This window comes from Gambusia affinis, linkage group LG11, assembly GCF_019740435.1.
Source record: "Gambusia affinis linkage group LG11, SWU_Gaff_1.0, whole genome shotgun sequence".
NCBI classification, from domain to species: Eukaryota; Metazoa; Chordata; class Actinopteri; order Cyprinodontiformes; family Poeciliidae; genus Gambusia; species Gambusia affinis.
The window spans coordinates 12,799,383-12,819,213 of NC_057878.1; the positions used below are offsets into that span (position 1 = coordinate 12,799,383).

Genomic DNA, 19,831 nt, shown 5'->3' on the forward strand with positions numbered 1-19,831 from the left:
ATCGTTGATTTTCAAAAGGTTGCCACTCACAATATGGCGAAAGCAACAGCAAAAGATTTTTATTTATTGTTTTAACCTTTTCTCTCCAAATTAAAAAAGAGAAAAAAATCAATTCCCTTTGTTTATTTGTGTGTTTTTAAATTACAACACAAAGCTAAAAAATAAAATAAGCTGAATAGTATTCACTATTTTGATCATTTTGTATATTTCTATATTTTATTATCTTACCAGTTATGCATATATGTAGCCCTATATTTTAAAATTTAAATATATAAATAGATAAGCAAATAAATTATATCTTATTTTTCGAATTTATTTGGCTTCGAAATGTTATATCTGCCAGCAATGTATGTACCAGAACACCAGAGGGCGCCGTGGAACCGAAACGTTCAGCCCGCATCATGGACTGCATTTAATTTGTGCAGAGCCCCTTTAGTGTTCAGTGCTGCCTGCGGTCAGAGTATTAGTCCGAGGGTAGCACAGCAAGGCACTTGGGGGAGTAGAAAATATCGCTTGCCGATGCTGGATTATAAGGATGCAGGAGATGATGCAGAGGTAGACCGTCTTAAACTGTTGGCTTTTTACATTTATAACAAGAGGCATAAGGTGAGTTAACTGATGTGATACATCTTGTAGAAGAAATGATTGCGAACTCTGATTTGTTCTCTTGATTGATAAAGAACTAAAAGTTTTTAGTTTGGAAGGTTTTTGTTTAGTTTGTCTTATATTTCAAAATGTCATTAAAATGTTGGGACTTGATAAAAATATGCTAGACTCATAAATGTACTTTATAAGTTTCTTCAAGATTCTATTTTATAATGAACTAAAGTACTGGAGGAAGATTTGATTTTAACCCCATTTCTGTGCTCCTTGCTGGCTTAGTTTACAATAATTTACATGAAACACTGGCATGAATATATGGAGTTAAAGCAAATGCAATAGAGTAGAAGTAAATAAACAGTTTCATACTCGAAGATACATAATAACAACAGATTGCTGGATTTTGATCATTTTTGACTCATTGAGCTGAATATTGTTTGCTGGCAAACTAAAGCATCCGGAAGCTTGGCCAAAACTGTGTGGACAAGCCAAATGACTTCTGGCAAAATGGGGTTTATTGGCAAAGAAGACAAAGATTGAACTCTTTGGTCAGAGTGATAAAGAAGAATGTTTTTGACATGAAATGGGAAGGTGAGACTTTAATAACACCGTATTAACTGTAAAATATGGTGTTTGTAGCTTCATACTGTAGGGCGTTTTTGCTAAGAGTTGTACTGGTGCATGGGATGAGGTTGATGGAAAAATAGGTAAGAAAGACTACCTAGGAAATATATAACTTCACCTAAGATAAAATCAAGATGGATTCAACTTGGACCTTAGTAGTTGTTTTAAAACAACAGTGATTCTAAATACACATGAAAACTGGTTTTAGAAAGGACCGTGATCTGGAATTGCACCTAAACGCTGTGAAACATTCAGTCCGGATCCAGAGACCAACTAATTCAAATGTGTTCTAGCATTTAACCAACAACCACCTTCAGAAATTGATTTATGATTATAAAAAAAAATCTATTCAGGTCATGATGAGAGGTCTTTCTATTTTTCCTCAGTGAGAATGATGATGATCCCTGTCACATGTAAAAGAGTTCTGCAGGTGTCTTTTCTCCTCCTCCTGATTGGACAAACACATGGTGAGTAGGAGCATGCTAAATCAAGTCAAAAAAAAAAAAACAACTAAAAATTAAAAGCACTACTCCTGCTTACTGTTTGCAAAATATTGATTTCAGGTGGAGTGACGGCGCCGGCACGTTTGAAAGCACCTGTGGACAAACCCTTTACGCTGACCTGCACACTTTCAAAGGACCGTGGTGAAACTTTGAGGGAGGTCCATTGGCTGGACGACAAGAATCAGACCCTGCTGAGCTACCAGCCAGGTGACGGAGACAGCGTGAGTGGACAGCAGCACGTGGAGCTCGCCACCTCATCAAAGGACTCCTTTGCGATCACCATTCGCAGGGTGGGCTTCCGTGATGAAGGCTGCTACACTTGCATCTTTGAGCTGAGTCCTTCAGGCTCAAAGCAAGGACAGACGTGTCTCACTGTTGACGGTAAGGAAAATATTTTGAATTATTTTGAGTCTGATCACGTTGGGCTGTCAAAAAGGAACACAAGTACTTTGCATTTAGGATAAAATATATTCAAGTCTACATTAAAGTTGAGATAGACACTATTATAGATCAGATGCTGGGAGGAGATTATAATCTAGACGCATGGTAGAAGAGAATGGACAGAATAAGTTAAGTCAATAATTAATGGAGCTTTAATAATTATAGAACTTGTTAACAAGTGCATTTGTGGATGCATAAGTGAAAGATTCATTAAGATACAGATATCTTAATCAATCCATAAATTCACATACTAGTAGCTGATATTGAAGAGGGTCCATCAATTTACTAATAGTCACCACAATCTGAATATATTTTTAGTATGAAGGAGAAGTATTGCATGATTTTGCATCAGTACTGTAAACACAGCTGAAAGCAGATAAGAATGCATCAGAAAGATGCAGTAACTGATCCCTGTGTAACTCCATAATAAATTATCCCTTGCATCTCATTTATTATTTACAGCTATTAAGCAATCATGAGTTGTGCACTGATGCAACTCTTTCTGTAGTTACATAGACAACATTGTGCAGAAAGAAGAGTCATGAACTGGGTGTGTAAAACCTCCAATTGAAACCTGAATGAGTTACAATCCCAGTGATAGTAAGAAGAGACCAGAGATAAGCTGAGAAATGGACATTTTTAAAACCATAAGCTCTTGCATTGTGAAGCAAGTTGTCCTCTGTTTGGCACAGACAATATTCACATCTGTTTGAAAGTCTTACAGTGATAGATTTGTTAGGAAAGTCTTTTACAAAAGAGTAGCCAATATAAGTGAGGAATAAGTTGGCCGAAGACAGAGCTGTCACAAGAGTGTCATAAAAGACAGTGGTCTGTATTCAGTCTTCATGGTTGCTGTCCCTGTTAATATTTCATCGCTTGATTGATTTTGGATGCTTTCCCTTTTGCACTCATGGCTTAAAACTGAAAATATGCGAATACACGTGTTCTCAACCACCGTTAACCTCTGACCAGAAACTGATGAGCGTGCTGAGACTGGGCCAGTCATGTTAATAAAAAGCTGTGCAGCAGTGGGAGAAGGGGAGCTTAAGCGCCTAAGCAAAAACAGCTGGGCTAGATTCCACTGAGTGGTTTCTGTTTGGGTACCTCATATTCTCAATATTAACATTCTCCTTTATGCACCCCGTGTCTCCCAGTTATGTTTATTATTTTTTCTGCCCTCAATTGATCCTTTGTATTTCATTCCCAGCTGAAGTCACATCTGAGAGAAACAAAACAGCAGTGAGCGGCAAGAAGGCGTCCCTGTCATGCTCCTTTGGTTTGCCCGAAAAGGTGCAGCAGATACTGTGGAAACACACGCCTGCTCAAGGCGAATCAACAGAGGTGGCCTCTTTTGCAAAACGGAGCGACCCCATGATCGAGCCAGCTTATCAGGGGAGAGTCTGGCTCTCTGCTTCTCTGTCAGACAGTCAGCTTACGATCCAGCCTGTGGCCATCCAGGATGAGGGTTGCTACACCTGCGTCTACGAGACGCACAATGACGGGACAAAGAGCTCTGTGGTCTGTCTCTCTACCTACGGTAAATATCTGCTTTTCAAGTTCGCTTTTACCCATCGACATAACCACTTTAACGATGCAACATTAGGTAAAAAAATTTGTTTCCCCGTCTTTTTTCAAGTTCCAAGAACTGAAAAATCATTTTCAAAATAAATATGTAGTAAATATTTCCATCAAAATGTCCACCTAAGTAGATTTGGGATTTGTCATAAAAAGTAAAAACTGAGTTACGTTGGTTGCTAAGATAGACTTTGTTTTTGGTTCCTTTTCATTCTAAACTCATTTACATTTGAATAGGCTTCTTTACTTTGACACAGTTTCTGACACAATAATTTGAAAAACATGTTTGTTTCTTCATTGAACTTGTGCAATCTCCTTCAGTCTCAGTCACATTTACCTTTCACACAATAACTGAAATATAATCTTAAGATTTTACGGTAAGATCTTTCCCTCAGAGTTGCTAAGACTTTAGAAAGATAAAGTCTTAAACTGAATTTGCTTCCAAATTCAGGCACATTCAGTGGGTAACATTACATTGATCGCGTGTTTTAACTAAGACACTGGATAAAGAGAAATTTTAAGGTTTTGTGGTGTTACAAAGTACCTTTTTGGCACTAGGAACATCTTCTGTTTCATAAAATTACCCAGCTAACTCACACATATGTTGGATAATTTATATTTTCAGTGGCGGGAGCTAAATCCACTTATCCGAACATAGACTTTTTTCATTATTTGCTGCTTTATTTTATTGTTAATTAAACCTAAATTTTCAAATGGAGAAGTTTTCACTGAACCTGAGAAGTAAGGACTGACTGCCAGTTTTAGATTTTGGTGGCAGGAAAGGAAAGCACAGTTGGGGTTTTGGATATTAATGTTAATCTTCTCTTCCTTCTCAATGCAAGATGCTTTAAAGATGCAGCAGCGAGACCAGAGTTCTCTAGACCTGCTTCCACACAAGCACTCCATCATTCTTTCGAATGCTCCGTTCTGTCGACGTGCAGAATGGAGCGTTCGAAAGAATGATGGAGGCAGGGAGTGACGCCCTGATGCATGACTGTGTCAGTGTTCACCGCACACAGTGATTCCCTCTGTGCTTTGTCTGCCTCTCCTTTGTGCTCATTTGGATTTCATGGAACAGATGTGCTTTTGTTTGAAACTGAAATGTACAGTACAGTATTTTGTATTTATTTATTTATTTATTTTACTTATGACTATGCATGACTAACATTTTTTATTTTTTTCGTTCCTGCTGCTAGTTTCTGTCAGTATTCTTCTTGGATTCTCTCCACATTGGATGACATAATGACCTCTGCTGTTTTTTTCCCCGACTCTCAAACAGTCTGTGAACAGCGATGACCTAAACAAACACCAATCTGACATTAATCATCCTGTGGTGACAGCATGAACCTGAACCCCTGAAACCTGGAAATTACAACCAGATCCAGAAATACTAACACAAAAGCATTGGGTTTTAAAGTAAATATTTGGACACAAAGTACAACTATTTCAGCATGTAAAAAACAATCAAAAGTTTTAGTTTTTACATTGAACACTAGAGTTAGTAGGACATGTCATTTTAAATCTTGCATTCACAACTTATGTGCATTTGCTGAACTACGTCTCAGTGCAACAGTCATAAAAATGGTAGCAAACAGCAAAAAATTATAAATTGTTGTGATGATGTGCTGAAGGTTCACTGGTAAAAAGAGCTGGAGCGTTTTAAAGATATGTGGACCCAATTTGAAGCTTCAAGTCATGTTTGATATATACAACATTTTTATAAAGTAATTTAATTGCATTATGTGTGTGGAAAGTACAAAATACAGCCCTTTTAATCCTTCTACTTACTGCTTCTGAAATGACTTCATTGATTTCTGGCCATTTTGAGCTTTGGAAAATTCTCTGAATGATGAATCGCAACCCTAGCCTGATATCCAAGTTTCACAGTATGCATGGTGTAAGCCAAATAATAGGCAGGGCCTGTGTTTCTCTAGACAGAATGTTTGAAGTTCAGGCCCAAATATCTTTGCTTTTTCTTTTTTCTTTTTTTTACCGCAACAGAGTTCTGTTCTTCCTCTGGTCTGACAATCTCCGAAATGTGTTTCTGCGAAGTTCAAGCAAGCTACCATGGCCATTTGTCCACTCTATCATAAAGGTCTTTGGAGTACATGACCAATGGTTGAGAGTCGGAAAGCAAAAAACTGAACCTCTGGCTAAGTGATTATTGGTTTTTTGGTCTCCTCTCTTCTCCAAAATGCACTGGCAACTGTGAGACCTTATATAATGTGTGTTTCATTCCAGCTCTTGTTCAATCATAGAAACATTGTTTACGACGACAAAATGAACCTGAGCTTAATTCTGAGTAACAAGGGAAAGGTTTTTAATAGTCATGCATGTGAAATTTTACTTGTTGAAACTTTTTATTCATTCTGTCATTGTAGCGTAGCCAGTGTTAAATTTTACGCGGGAAGAAATGTAATGAATTTTGGCTAAAACATAAGATGTTCAAAAATTGCTGTGAGTTTTTATCAGACACATTGTATTGTGAGCATGTTTAAATAAACTATCACGTGTCAACAATATACCATAATACGGTATTCATTATTGTATGTTAGCATTAGGTTATTTATTTCTTTTAAGTTGAAAAAATATTCTTTAAATTGTATGCTGAAAAATGTAAGCTGTGTATACAGTAACATTAATAAAGATTTGCTGGTAACATGCTGTTATAAACATAATAGCCTTCCCTTAATAGTCCATATGATGTTATAATGCTTGGCTTATGATCTGAATTCTCATTCCTGTTGTTCCAAACCACCCTCACAATCCGGTGTTATCCAGACCAAAGGTGGGAGAAGTTCCTCAGTCAGAATACTGAAAGGAATCTATAACCATGAGAGCCAAATAACTGTGGCTGAACGTGTTCTTGCCAAGAAAAATGCTATCCATTCCAATGCATCGCATTCCTCACCCAGCCTCAAGAACAAGGATCTGAAAACAGTCTAAGATTTAGTGATGGATCTTAAGAAAACAGAAACTTGGATGTCTTGGTTGATTCAAGTTTTCATCCCAGGTATCATGTCCATGACATATAACCACAAACTATTCAAAGAAATTAGTTTAGGCAGTTAATTTGGCAAAACAATATATTTAGGGACATAAAGCAACTTGCTTTCCGTTGTTATTTTGTCCTAACATAATAGATCCTTTCTTAAATTTGAAGAAAAACCTCATAGCATTTTCTTTCATGTTCTGACTTGGTTTCATTGTCTTTTTTTTAGTTCTTCCAAAACCTCAGGTGAGCTACAAGACCACTTCTCCAGGCGTGATCGAAGCCAACTGCACGTCTGTGTCTCGGCCTCCTGCAGAGATTGTGTGGAACGTGGAGACCGACAACCGCACCATTGGCCCCCCTGTGAGCGTGAATCTCCGTCAGGATGACGGGACCACTCTAGTCATCAGCACGCTGACCGTCCTATCAGGGCTGCTTAAAGATGTGTCTGTCAAATGCTTGGTGCATCACAAAGGGCTCGAGTCACCCATCGCAGTATCCATGAACACTAAGAGTAAGTTATCTGCAAACATCTACACCTTTGTTGATGGTATGTTCTTTCTGCAGGTAATATCTTAACAGATATCACCTTTTAAATGCAGTTTTATTGATTTAAATAAATGAATACATATGATTGGGATTGCAGAAGAAAATTGCAGCAACATTACTTGGCTGCCTTTCTTTCTGCTTCATCTGGCACAAAAACCATCTGAAATAATAATCCATTAAATCTGAATTTTAGGGGCTAAAATAGCAACACAGGTTTGATCGTTATACTCTGGTTAAACAATATGAAAAATTTGAGTTTAGCTTTGTGATCATGTTAATTATTGCAGGAGTTCATATTATTGCAGATACCCATTCACTGTATGTGACTGATGACAGCAACTTCGTCCCCCATCAGTCCTAAATCCTGTTTAGGATCAAAGTTTTGAAATGTTTTAGTTTAGATCTTCCTTCTAAGAACCACTGAACTGGTTGCTTTTTAAAAAATAAATGTTAAAGTACTTTTTAAATCTGAAAGTAGCCAAACAAATTAATATCTGATAATAATATGGAAAGGTTAATTTAATTTTTTTGAGTCACTTGTCCAAAAAGAAGCATCATTTATGACCTATCTACTCATAAACATGAATCAAACTTTGAATGTTTTTTTAACAAATCAAAATCGCATAATTGTTGTTATATGATCAATTATCTATCAACTATGAACATAAAATAACCCAAAAGGTTAAGACATTTTATACTTCACTTTCTCTTTTTTTTCTCCAGGTCCTTTACCAATCTAAACTTCAAATTATTTAGAGCTTCATGTTGAGTGTAATATAAAACTCTAAGCTGGTATTCATATTTAGCTCAGGCATCACTGCTTTGGTTTTTGCCAGCCTTAAATTTACCTCAGTTCACTGGGTCAAGAGTGGAAAAGGAGAGCAGTTGGACGGTAATACTATAAATTTAACCTGCAATTGAATTACTGATGACCTGAAACAGCAGCAGGGCTCAGATTAGTGCAAAACAGACTGCATACATTTCAGCACGTCAATTACATTAAAGAATTACATGTTTTACAGTTCATGGCAAGTAGTGAATCTCCTGATCAGGTCTGACTTTTTCCCTTTTTAGTTGGCACAGCTCTCACCATCCTGATCTCGGTCACCACGGTCGCAGCTCTGCTGGTGATGTCCTTGTGCTTCTGCCTTTGGAAGTGTTTTTTGCGTAAAGAAGGTGTGCAAGGTGAGCGCATGTTTATACTGGTTTTCTAATGCATGAAGAAACTAATTGATCTGAGTATATTGTGGAGCAAGCTGCCGAAATCTGATTGTATAAGTTAAAGATCAATAATATTTTAGGAATTTTCAGGGAAGGAAAAGGAACCTAATAAATTTCCCTAATGCGTCCAACAGCCTTGCTCTGCAAATATTCTTTCTAGCATGAGATTTTATTTCAAAATAAACAGAATTTAATATCTGCACTTTTTCTAGTGTGTTGTTTGGCAAACCACCCCAGAAACAATAAAACAGCTGATTCCTGTTCAGATTCAGTTAGGTAACTGTACATATGTTGTTACTGGCCAGAAAAGCAAGTCTCAGTGACCAGTAGGCGTGTCCAGTCATGTCCTGAGATTATTTCCAACAAACACACTTTAAAATAACCTAATGTGGTTATAACATTGGGTGACTTTTCATTATGATGAGCTAACATGCAAAGTGACACATTTACCCAAGTCAAGGCTTGCAAACAACAGCTTGACTTTTGGGAGAACACTAAATAGCACAAGCCTAAAATCTAATTCAATGTGATTAAATTCAAAAATACATTATTTTATTAGAAAGGGAAATTAAGTTTTCTAATTCACAGGGTTGTTGAAAATTTCACAGTAACTTGTTATTCATGATATCATTAGATGTTGGCAAACACTGCTAATCTAACCCATTTAATTTGGCTGAGTGACATTTTTACTCAAATTAATTAAGAATGTATCTTTACTAACCATTTGTATTTTAATTTCATAATAAGCAGGACCGCGAACATTTAGTGACTTTTACTTAAAGGCAGGCTTTTTTAAATGTTGCTTTGACACCATTGTTGTTGTTGTTATAATGAAATATGCAGTTGCAATCTCTTTGCTATGTTTGCGCTGCCTCTCCCACAGATATTCCTTCTGGTTTGGAAAAAAACATGTGAAGGAGCGCACATATATTAAATATTTCAGGAATTCATGTGTGAAAATGGCTTATCCAGTTTGACTAAATGCAGTGAAGCAGTTGTCCTGCAAAATTATTTACAGTGACACTTAGTTAGAAAGTTGTTTCCCAAAGTTACAGTTTCAGAGTTAAACTAAAAGTCTGGAATAATAAAACTAGGAGACTCGGTCCAGAGCAACAGTTTCCTCTAAAATTGTAAATTTGAAAAATGTTTCTGTTTTTTGTGAACCTTTTGTACACATTTCTTTTCAGATGATTAATCTTAGAGCTGAAAAGAGGATCTTCTCAGGACCCTCCTAATGAGAAGGTTTCCCTGCCATATCCTCGTCTCTCGTCATTGTCACCATATCTATTACAATATGGTTGGAAAGGGAAGATGCTCTCAAACTCCTTAAGGGCTGTCCAGCACAATCCTATTCATCATCACCACCTGAGCGACACTCAGCTTTACTCTGACTCTTCCATAGTCTTCTTTTTTTTACTATTTTTGTTCATCTGAGCTCTGTAATTGATTGAGTCGATGGCTACACATTCCAGAACAGCGAAGTCTCTGTGCAGCTGAGTTGAGTTATTTTGCAGAACATTACATGCCCTCAGAAAACCTTTCTGTGGTTGTCTCTGTTTTTTTTTCTTCATGAACCTCAGAGATGTGTCTTAATATTTTCTATTTTTCTTACTCGCTAAAATGTAATACAAACTCCAAAACAAACCAAAACATTTGAACTTGAATGAAGTTTTAACATTACAAGTATTGCAAATCTTGTCTTTGAATTATAAGATTGACAGCTCATTATTTTGAGAGCTGAAAGGGTTTATAAAAAATGTAAGAAATTAAAATTATTATGGTAAACTGTAATCTGTCTTCCAAAAGTGTTCGTACTGCCTTGAACAACTAATTTTAAAGTATTTTCTCACAATTTTATCTGATAGATCAAATCATAATAATGGATAGATGTGAAGTGGAAGGTAAATAATACGCTGGATGAGCTCAAGCAAAAGAATATGTTGACATGTTGCTACCTCCTAGCTGGAGGTAGCAACATCATGTAGTGGAAATGCTTTTCTTTATCTGGGACCAGAAGGTTTGTTAGCGATTAACTGGGGCAAAGATTTAGTGAACTTGTGCTGTTTTTGCATGGAAAAATGGGCAAACGCTTCAGTGTTTGCGACATGACAAAATGATAAAAAGTTCAAAGGTCATGAATACTTTCGTAAGGCACTGCATTCCAAATGTTTTTTCATAACTATGCTTTACAGCATTATTTTTTCTTTTTCTTTTTTTTGTTATATTGTGCGTATGTTTTTTGTTAAATGTTAAATTCTTCGGTCAGATGGCTTGAATCAATTTCAAAAGCCTTTTCGTTGCCCCTGAAAGAATGTGTGTCCTGCTGCTCACTGCGCAGTCGGGCACTTTCTGTCTCAACGCCCTAAAAAATGACTTGAGCACTTCAGGTTAAATAACTCAAAGGATCTGTCTGTTCTTTAAAAATCCCTCTCACTTTGGACCAAACTCACAGAAACATCAAAGCATAAAAAAATGCATTGATGCTTCTAGTTGATCATTATTTTTTATTTTATTTTATTTTTTTGCATTTTTACCTGGCTTTTTATTATCAAAGCTATGACTCGAAGCATTGTAGTTACTGAAGCGAATGATTTGCATTTTTTCTTGTTTATTGATGGATGTAAGACATGGAAGTCATCAGAGTTATGTTAGGAATAACATTCCTGCCCGCTGAAGGCTTTCAATCACACAGCAATACTGTATTTCACTGAAGATACATTATGAAAAGCATCACATGTAAAATAACTGTAAAAGAATAAATAAATAAATGACTGAAAAAGTAACCGTGGAGTCTCTCTGCCACCGTTTTTTGAGCTTTATGCTGTATGTCTTTAACTGGATTCAGAGAAAGATCAAATGTTGTACCAAATCTGCCTGCCAGATGCTGATTTTTTTTTTTTCATCTAAGCCAGAGCACTGATGATGGATCTTCTGAAATGATGAAAAAAAAGATGCACCCATATGCTTTCAGAAACTTACACCATGCCTTTCTCAAGGAATGCAAGTAATTGTGCAGGAAAACAAACGTTTGTGCACGTATGGGATTTAATTTAGCACTTGTGGAAACAGTCAGCTGTAGAAATATTTTTTGATTACGTTAGCCAGGCTATTTAACCCAGGAATTTGTGTTACACCACCAAGTCTTCGACATTACGCCAACCATTTCAGAAATTATTTATGTAGTAGAGCCACTCAGACTTAGACTCACATCATTTATCTCAGAGATATAAAGCGTGTGTGTATGTGTTGTATGAAAGCTTATTTGGGAATGCGTGCATAAAATAAACTTACGTGTGAGACATTTCAGAGAGGTATGTGTGTCTTATTGCATGTGTATATTTTGGATCAACTACATTTTGCTTGAGGAACGCAGCTGTGCAGATCACATTCCTGGTGGTGGCGTTTGGTTCTGCGACTGTAAAAAGCCGCCCTCGCTTGGAAATGCGTAACAGTCACTACGATCACATAAGTGACCATGTTGTCAATCTGTCGCAGTGAGGATGACTTATTTGTTCACCAGTGACAGAAATACAAACGGCACTGCTTGTGTGACAGAGAAAGAGTTTAGTAGTTTTTAATCTCAGAGGTTTTGTGTTGGTCACAACAACTGCCAGACATTATTGCCGAAAGAAAAAAATTTCCACACAGCAAGACAGAGGTTTATTCCTCCAATGGGGAATTTATGTGCAGCTGTAATCTCAACTTTTTACCTTTCATAGCATCCCACTGGGGGAAGTAAAAGATCTTATTAATCACTGGCATTTTTTTGTATTTTCATCATGACATTTTTCTGAGTAGCAGCACATCCAGAAGAATGCTTGGAATAGATTTATTAAGGAACATTGTGTTAGATATCATCAAATTAAAATTATATCTCGGCAAGATGAGCAAGTCAGGTAACAGCATTTCTTGCAAAATGTATTTGATTTGCAGCAGCAGCTTATTATTTTTGCAGTGATGTAACAAAAAATGAACTAAACTAGAAAAGAATTCCAGCTTGATTTTTTTTATCTTCCTCTATTTTTCGTTTCTAACTTCACAACTTCTCTTTGCACCAGTCCAAACCAACTCAGCATTGCTCCGTGTTAATTTTACACAGAGCCGTTACTATAATTATTCACTATTGTCCGGATAGGAGCCTTGCATCTTCACTTTTACTACCCCAACTCTTCCGATCTTACTCAAGCGTCTCTGCATCAAAACCAGATATGATCATAGCAGGTCTGACTTCTATGTTGCTGCAAACCTTCTCTTTCATTCCTGCAGCTCTCCGCCTGTCACTTTTTTTCCACCTCCTGTGCATTTCCTGTTTCTCTGACCCCTGAAACTCAATCTCATCTATCTTTATAACCTTTACACCACACAGGTTCTTTGTTGCACCTTACCCCATCTCGTTCACGTATATTTTTAGAATAATGTTGCATTTTATGTGGTGCATTAAGATTATAGGACAGCAACTTTGCCACTTTCAGGATTTAATCATCTGAATCTGAATCTAGCACACTTGAAGATAGTGCAAGCCTTTTAAATAAAATTTTAAAATGTATAATTGGGGCCTGCCCCATAGCAATGGGGCAGGCACCATTAGCATTAGCAGTGCCCCATAGCAACTGCTATGGGGCACTGCTAATGTCAGTGCTAAAGTCAATGCAAGACAGTGCATTACCTTTAGCACTGACATTAGCATTTCACTGTCCCCCACTAGTGGGGGCTAATAGTATTGCACCCTCTATGGCGGTGCAATAATATTAGCCTGCAATATCTTTTCCTCTTAGGTTATGGAACTGCGGTGCGCAAGGCAGTTCATTTGCATTAACCTTTTAGCTTAAATAAGCTATTAGCTATTTCTCTTACTTATATATATTAAAAATAAACCTTTTTTTAAAAATATGTAAATTTTCTATACCTATATAATTTTTTGGGGTTTTTTTTCAAAGCTGACACGTCAGCTGAAGCATATGTCATACACGCTGGAAAATGTCAATATCTGATTGGTTGACACATACCATCTTGTATCTATGCCTGTGACGTAAGGTGAAGAAGTTGCCAGCCAGCAGTGATGTTTGCATTTTTTAAAATCGTTGCTATGCGAAGCTGACTGGTCAGCAGCAGGATGCGTCATAGAAGCGGGAAAAGCACCATCTCTGATTGGCTGCCACGTACTACCAAGTCGTGGAAGCTTCTGGAACTTTCTGCTTCCGAGTCTGCTTCGGTCAAGGTAAGAAGTGTTTGTGCTCTCTCCATAAAATATACTATTTCAATATTTCATTTGATTACAGTATTATTATAACTGCTTAGACTTAATGTGTTCTTTGAGAAATGTGCTCAATTTTAAAAGTTTGACTGATGTGGAATATTTTGTTGTGGCTCTGATAGCATGTTCCGCAAGTGCATCTTACATCACTTACCAGTCGCAAGTTGCTCTCTATAACAGGTTAATGTGTGATTCGGTTCGGTTCGAGTGTAGTATGGTCTGAAGCGCAGCACCTGCAGTCATTTCTCTGTTGATTTTTAGCGTGACTCAGCAACGGAGAACATCGCGGTTCTGGTTCTGATGGACTAAACAAACTTAGCTATTTTCTTTTAGCTTGGTGTGATGTAAATTATAATTTGAATTTAATAAAATAAGTTCATGATCTGAGATTTTATCATTATGTTTGGCCCAGGAATGACAAAATAAAATATCTAGGTTTCAATTACATTTCCACAGAGGTTATTGTACTACCACAGTCCAGGCGAAGGGGTCCGAACGACGCGGAGCAGCCACCTCGCCAACCACACCCAGCCAATGTAATTTTTTTTTTTTAATTTAAACTTTCAAACTTTCTTTTGTGAAGGAGACGGTAAAATTGATCTTTTGACAGTAAAGGTTCCTGACCCCTGTTCTAATTGTTTTATTTACCAAAACAGTCTTTTTGTGACATAAAAAGATAATTTGTGAAAATAATTGTCTTTTTTGCTCTGTGTATTAAATGGCCTCTAATGACCCTGAGCTTTCTGAGCCCTCTGCTGACCCTCAACCTGGTGACCTCATTGAAATATTCAGACAGTTCTTTTTTGTTGTTGTTGTTTATAGTTGTAAATAGTTTTTCTTGTATGTATGTATGTATATATTTAAAATAGTTTCATTTATACTATAGAGACTGTAATATGTCACATTAGATTATAGTTTCAAATATGTTTCCCTGTATGTGTATAGTTATAAAAGTTTTATATTTATAACAAGTGGATCATCATGGCAAAGCCATAATGTTTCACTTGTGAGAGTAAATCTGTCGGGCCTCACCTTGACACTCACGCAACAACCCTGAGTGCCACATGGCCAGACAGGACACATGTAAATTTAAAAAAAATTTATTGCAGAGGCATCAGATTCTCAAATTTATTGTTTTCTTTAAATGTTGTAATTTTAGTTCATTGTAAACTTTACCTGTAAAATCCTTGTAGAAATCTTTAACACGTGTTCAATATATATTTAAACTGTGATCTGTTGTGTGTGTGGGTTATTCAATTAAAATTTTTTCTTTGTCTCTATTATGAAGTAATACAGTTCAGTGCAGGGTTCATTAGAACTAATGAGCAAGCCGGTGCAATAGCATTAACCTATGACCTAATGATAATAAATAGGACTACAAGAACGCCATATCTGTAGTTCTAACACTAATATGATTCTGCATTATCTGCTTCTCTCAAGTTAGGGAACTGCCTTGCGCAGCAAGGCAGTTTGTTAGTATTAGCCTTTTAGTTTAAATAAGCTATTACCCATTTTTCAGACTAACTAGCCATGTTTAGTATACTTAATGGAGTAAGTAAATGAGAGTAAAAATTCTAATGATACCCCACATGCTACTGAAAGTATTTATGCTTACATTAGCATATTTGCTCATTTTTTTAGCTAATACACTTACTTTATCATACTGAATGTTGCATGTCTAGCTTACTTAACATTCTTGTGATTCTCCACATGCTATTGATTACATTGGAGCTTTCTTTAGCATTGATGCAAATTTTTAGCATCAGAACGCTGGGTCCAAACCGACGGGCACACTTTGGCAGGCCCCAGTTAAATTTCTTCAGGAATTTTCTAGTTGATTTTGTTGTTGATCATCATTGATGTAAAATTGATTGGGGGAGCAGAGTAGTTCCACAACAAATAAAGTGATGTCAGACATGTTGGCATTTTGTGGGTCGGTTTCACTTTGAATAGTGGTACACTTTTTTAAAAGCCATCTAATTGTCTAAAATGATCTAGGGATTATTAAACACGAAACTATTCACTAACATGTCATATAGTATTTTATTTCATATTGTCCTCTTTATCAGGACAATATAGGTAGGACCAAGACATGCAAGACAAAAATCAAAGAATTAAGGACTCTGAAAGTGTAATATGTACTGATAATTCATTTAAACTCACAAAAAGCCAAAGCCAATTGGAAAATTGGGTGACGCTCTCTCTGTAAACAACATACTACATCTACAACATAACATGTTGACCAAAACACAACCAATACAATACCTTTTTACTAATAAATAATATGAAATAAAAAAGAATAATGTTAAAGTTCTAGAGATGTGTTTTTCTAATACCAGTAAAACTTTTGGTCCACTAAAGAATTATGATGGTGTCTTTTATTTGTTTAGCTATTTTTTTGTTTATTAGATTAAACATCTCCATATGTTTAAAAAACACATAGAGATGTTTGTGTATGAAAACAGTAACCATCCAGTAAATATTTTAGTACTTTTTTAGTTAGTTTTCTCTTTTTAATGTTTTTAATTGACTTCTTTTTAATTGACTTCTGATTTAAACCTCATCAGTCAAACAAATAAACGATCAATCAATTTTAAGATTTTTGTTTGTTTCTATTTTAATTCATTTTAACAGAAGGAAACCTGCCATGTGGCAAAATTGCTGTCACATGAATACTGAGTCTCAATCATCCGCAAATAAAATCTCTTCTGCTGCTTTCTTGACAAACTTTCCAAATTAAAACTAAAGAAGATGAAAAAACAAATTTAAAAAACAACAAAAAGTCTTACCTTTATTTTCTCTGCAAAGGCAAATAAACATAGCACACCAAATTATCAGGAGGTGCATTATGCATCATATGCTCATTACAAAAACTTTCAAATAAGGTGCTGCAGGTTCATTTTACTTGTAACAAGTTAACCACTTCCTGTCTTTGACCACCTAGCACATGATTGTCAGTATAGCATGAGGTGCCAAAATTCCCCGTGTGCAAAGATAGAAAGATGAGAAAAACTTACTCATGTAAAAGTTATTTCAGCACTCCTAAGATCAGCACGGATACATACCTGCACTTGATCATTCTTATGACGGACTTCAGATCACCTTTCCTCAGAAACATGCAAAAAATCATCACTGCAACAAGCAACGCTTTTACCAGAAGCTCAGCAGTGTAACCTCAAGGTTATGCAGTCTTCCGAAGACCACAAAAACAAAACAAACAACAACAAAAAAACACAATACCTTCATCTGATGGGTACTGTTCCAAACTGAGAAGATGCCTAAATCACATCTATAGACTTGAGATTAAACCATTTACAATCTGGAGCCATTTTTCCCTGGAGTCCAGGAAAATAAAAACTAATGTAGAGCCACAACAGTTATATTACTGTTTCATAAAAGAGATCTAACTTTTCAGAAATGTCTATTTTTGGACATTTAATGTCATTTTTCAACAACCACCGTTTTATATCTATTTCTATGGATAAAAATGCAACTTAAACTAAAAGAGAACCAATACATTCTATTCAGTAGGATGATAGAATGACAAAATGATGTATGATGTTTTCAAAACAATGACAGGGAAAAAAACAGGTCTGAGAACTGATGCTTTTTAGCTTTATTTTGTTGTGGAAACAAAACTGCTAAACTCTGTATTTGTTTCTATATCTATATTTTAAAAACAATGATTTAATGGTTGTAATTTTCAGCTAATTTTATTTAAATCTATGTAGAAAGCCTAAGGAGCAAAGTTATGGCGGCTGAGCTCCAGGTTACAGAACCTTGATATACTGTCATCAATAACCTGCTTAAAACTCAAATCTGAGATCAACTCCTTTCTCTCTCATGCTTCTGTGTAAAATCTATGTTCTCTTCCTTAGGAATATTTTCTATAGTTTGTACAAGAGACTTTGCATCAGGTGGCATTGATTTTATTTTATTTTTTCATAACCAATCTCATAAGTAAACTTCTGCAACTTCACTTAATCTTTATCAAGCTCAGAACCTCCTGACCTCCCAGGTGCTTTCATTAGCCATCTGAGCAAGTTGTATTTCAGTAAAATTAGGTAAGAAATGCATGATTTGCACAGATGAAAAAAATCTCACACAGACATTTCTGGACATTGGATCAATGCTTGTACTCACAGCAAAGTTTTTCCTTTTTTACACATTAAAAAACAGAATCAGTATTTTTCTCTCATGATAGATTTCAAATAACCCAGGAACACCAACAAGCATAAACTCATCCTTTTAAGAGAAATCGTCCACACAGAAACAGAGGAACTTGTTTTTGTCCAACAGCATTCATGCTTCAAATGACAACCATCACGTCATACAAGTCGTTTTATATCCCAAACCTGGGGGCACAGATCCCTTAAATGCTTGACGTTATAGAATTTTTTAAAGATGAAACTCAAACTTTTTGAAAGCCTGTTAGGATTAATGTTTATTTAAGAAGAAACAAGGACTTTATGTGGGATTGACTGACGTATGTTATGTCATTGTTTCTGACCAGACAAGTAACAGAAGAAGCGATTTTTCTTTTTCCCACTATTTTCCACACCATAAAAGCATCACCTAGTATGAATAGACTCTTTTAGACTTCATGCATGCTGTCCTCTGTGAAAGGACAGCGTGCATGAAACAAGACAAAAAGTGTTTTTTTTCTCAACAGTGCCATCTTGTGTAGACAATTAGGTGATGCTGATCGTCACCTAATAGACGATCAGCATTGTCGATTAGGTGCTTATTTATGCATGTTTTGATGCTTATTTATGCATCAAAACATGGTTATTTATGTTTTGATGAGAAAAATATTCAAGTAGAAGACATTTTTTCAGTACTTTATTGTTGACTTCTGTGGTAAAAATCAAGACTAAAATCTTATTATTTTACATATTTTTCCACACTTCATATTAAACTAGTTTTCAGTTTTCAATCTGTCGCAGTGAGGATGACTTATTTGTTCACCAGTGACTGAAATACAAACGGCACTGCTTGTGTGACAGAGAAAGAGTTTAGTAGTTTTTAATCTCAGAGGTTTTGTGTTGGTCACAACAACTGCCAGACATTATTGCCGAAAGACAAAAATTTCCAAGACAGAGGTTTATTCCTCCAATGGGGAATTTATGTGCAGCTGTAATCTCAACGTTTTACCTTTCATAGCATCCCACTGGGGGAAGTAAAAGATCTTATTAATCACTGGCATTTTTTTGTATTTTCATCATGACATTTTTCTGAGTAGCAGCACATCCAGAAGAATGCTTGGAATAGATTTATTAAGGAACATTGTGTTAGATATCATCAAATTAAAATTATATCTCGGCAAGATGAGCAAGTCAGGTAACAGCATTTCTTGCAAAATGTATTTGATTTGCAGCAGCAGCTTATTATTTTTGCAGTGATGTAACAAAAAATGAACTAAACTAGAAAAGAATTCCAGCTTGATTTTTTTTATCTTCCTCTATTTTTCGTTTCTAACTTCACAACTTCTCTTTGCACCAGTCCAAACCAACTCAGCATTGCTCTGTGTTAATTTTACACAGAGCCGTTACTATAATTATTCACTATTGTCCGGATAGGAGCCTTGCATCTTCACTTTTACTACCCCAACTCTTCCGATCTTACTCAAGCGTCTCTGCATCAAAACCAGATATGATCATAGCAGGTCTGACTTCTATGTTGCTGCAAACCTTCTCTTTCATTCCTGCAGCTCTCCGCCTGTCACTTTTTTTCCACCTCCTGTGCATTTCCTGTTTCTCTGACCCCTGAAACTCAATCTCATCTATCTTTATCCACACACAGGTTCTTTGTTGCACCTTACCCCATCTCGTTCACGTATATTTTTAGAATAATGTTGCATTTTATGTGGTGCATTAAGATTATAGGACAGCAACTTTGCCACTTTCAGGATTTAATCATCTGAATCTGAATCTAGCACACTTGAAGATAGTGCAAGCCTTTTAAATAAAATTTTAAAATGTATAATTGGGGCCTGCCCCATAGCAATGGGGCAGGCCCCATTAGCAGTGCCCCATAGCAGTTGCTATGGGGCACTGCTAATGTCAGTGCTAA

General features: G+C 36.2%; 1 protein-coding gene across 2 annotated transcripts; it reads left to right on the forward strand.

The window, feature by feature from the left end:
* The first annotated feature begins 441 nt into the window (after positions 1 to 441).
* Positions 442 to 19,709, forward strand: zgc:113337 (uncharacterized protein LOC503741 homolog). 2 transcript variants are annotated; one of them, XR_006372041.1, is made up of 8 exons: positions 480 to 606; positions 1,611 to 1,691; positions 1,788 to 2,108; positions 3,376 to 3,705; positions 6,965 to 7,249; positions 8,359 to 8,469; positions 9,693 to 12,871; positions 19,562 to 19,709. XR_006372041.1 is itself a non-coding variant. In XM_044130965.1 (7 exons), exons 2-7 carry the CDS (start codon positions 1,616 to 1,618, stop codon positions 9,698 to 9,700), a joined length of 1,131 nt encoding a protein of 376 aa, XP_043986900.1. In that variant the 5' UTR covers positions 442 to 606; positions 1,611 to 1,615; the 3' UTR covers positions 9,701 to 13,019. The 2 variants fall into 2 exon arrangements, 1 of the variants encoding a protein (XP_043986900.1); XM_044130965.1 differs by lacking the exon at positions 19,562 to 19,709 and having other exon boundaries at positions 442 to 606; positions 9,693 to 13,019.
* Positions 19,710 to 19,831: the final 122 nt, after the last annotated feature.

What these genes read in the sequence shown, in the direction of transcription:
- zgc:113337 (XM_044130965.1), top strand. Translation starts at nt 1,616, where the DNA reads ATGATGATGATCCCTGTCACATGTAAAAGAGTTCTGCAGGTGTCTTTT. An exon ending in CCTGATTGGACAAACACATG is followed by an intron (nt 1,692 to 1,787) that starts GTGAGTAGGAGC and finishes TATTGATTTCAG; the next exon opens with GTGGAGTGACGGCGCCGGCA. An exon ending in GGTCTGTCTCTCTACCTACG is followed by an intron (nt 3,706 to 6,964) that starts GTAAATATCTGC and finishes TCTTTTTTTTAG; the next exon opens with TTCTTCCAAAACCTCAGGTG.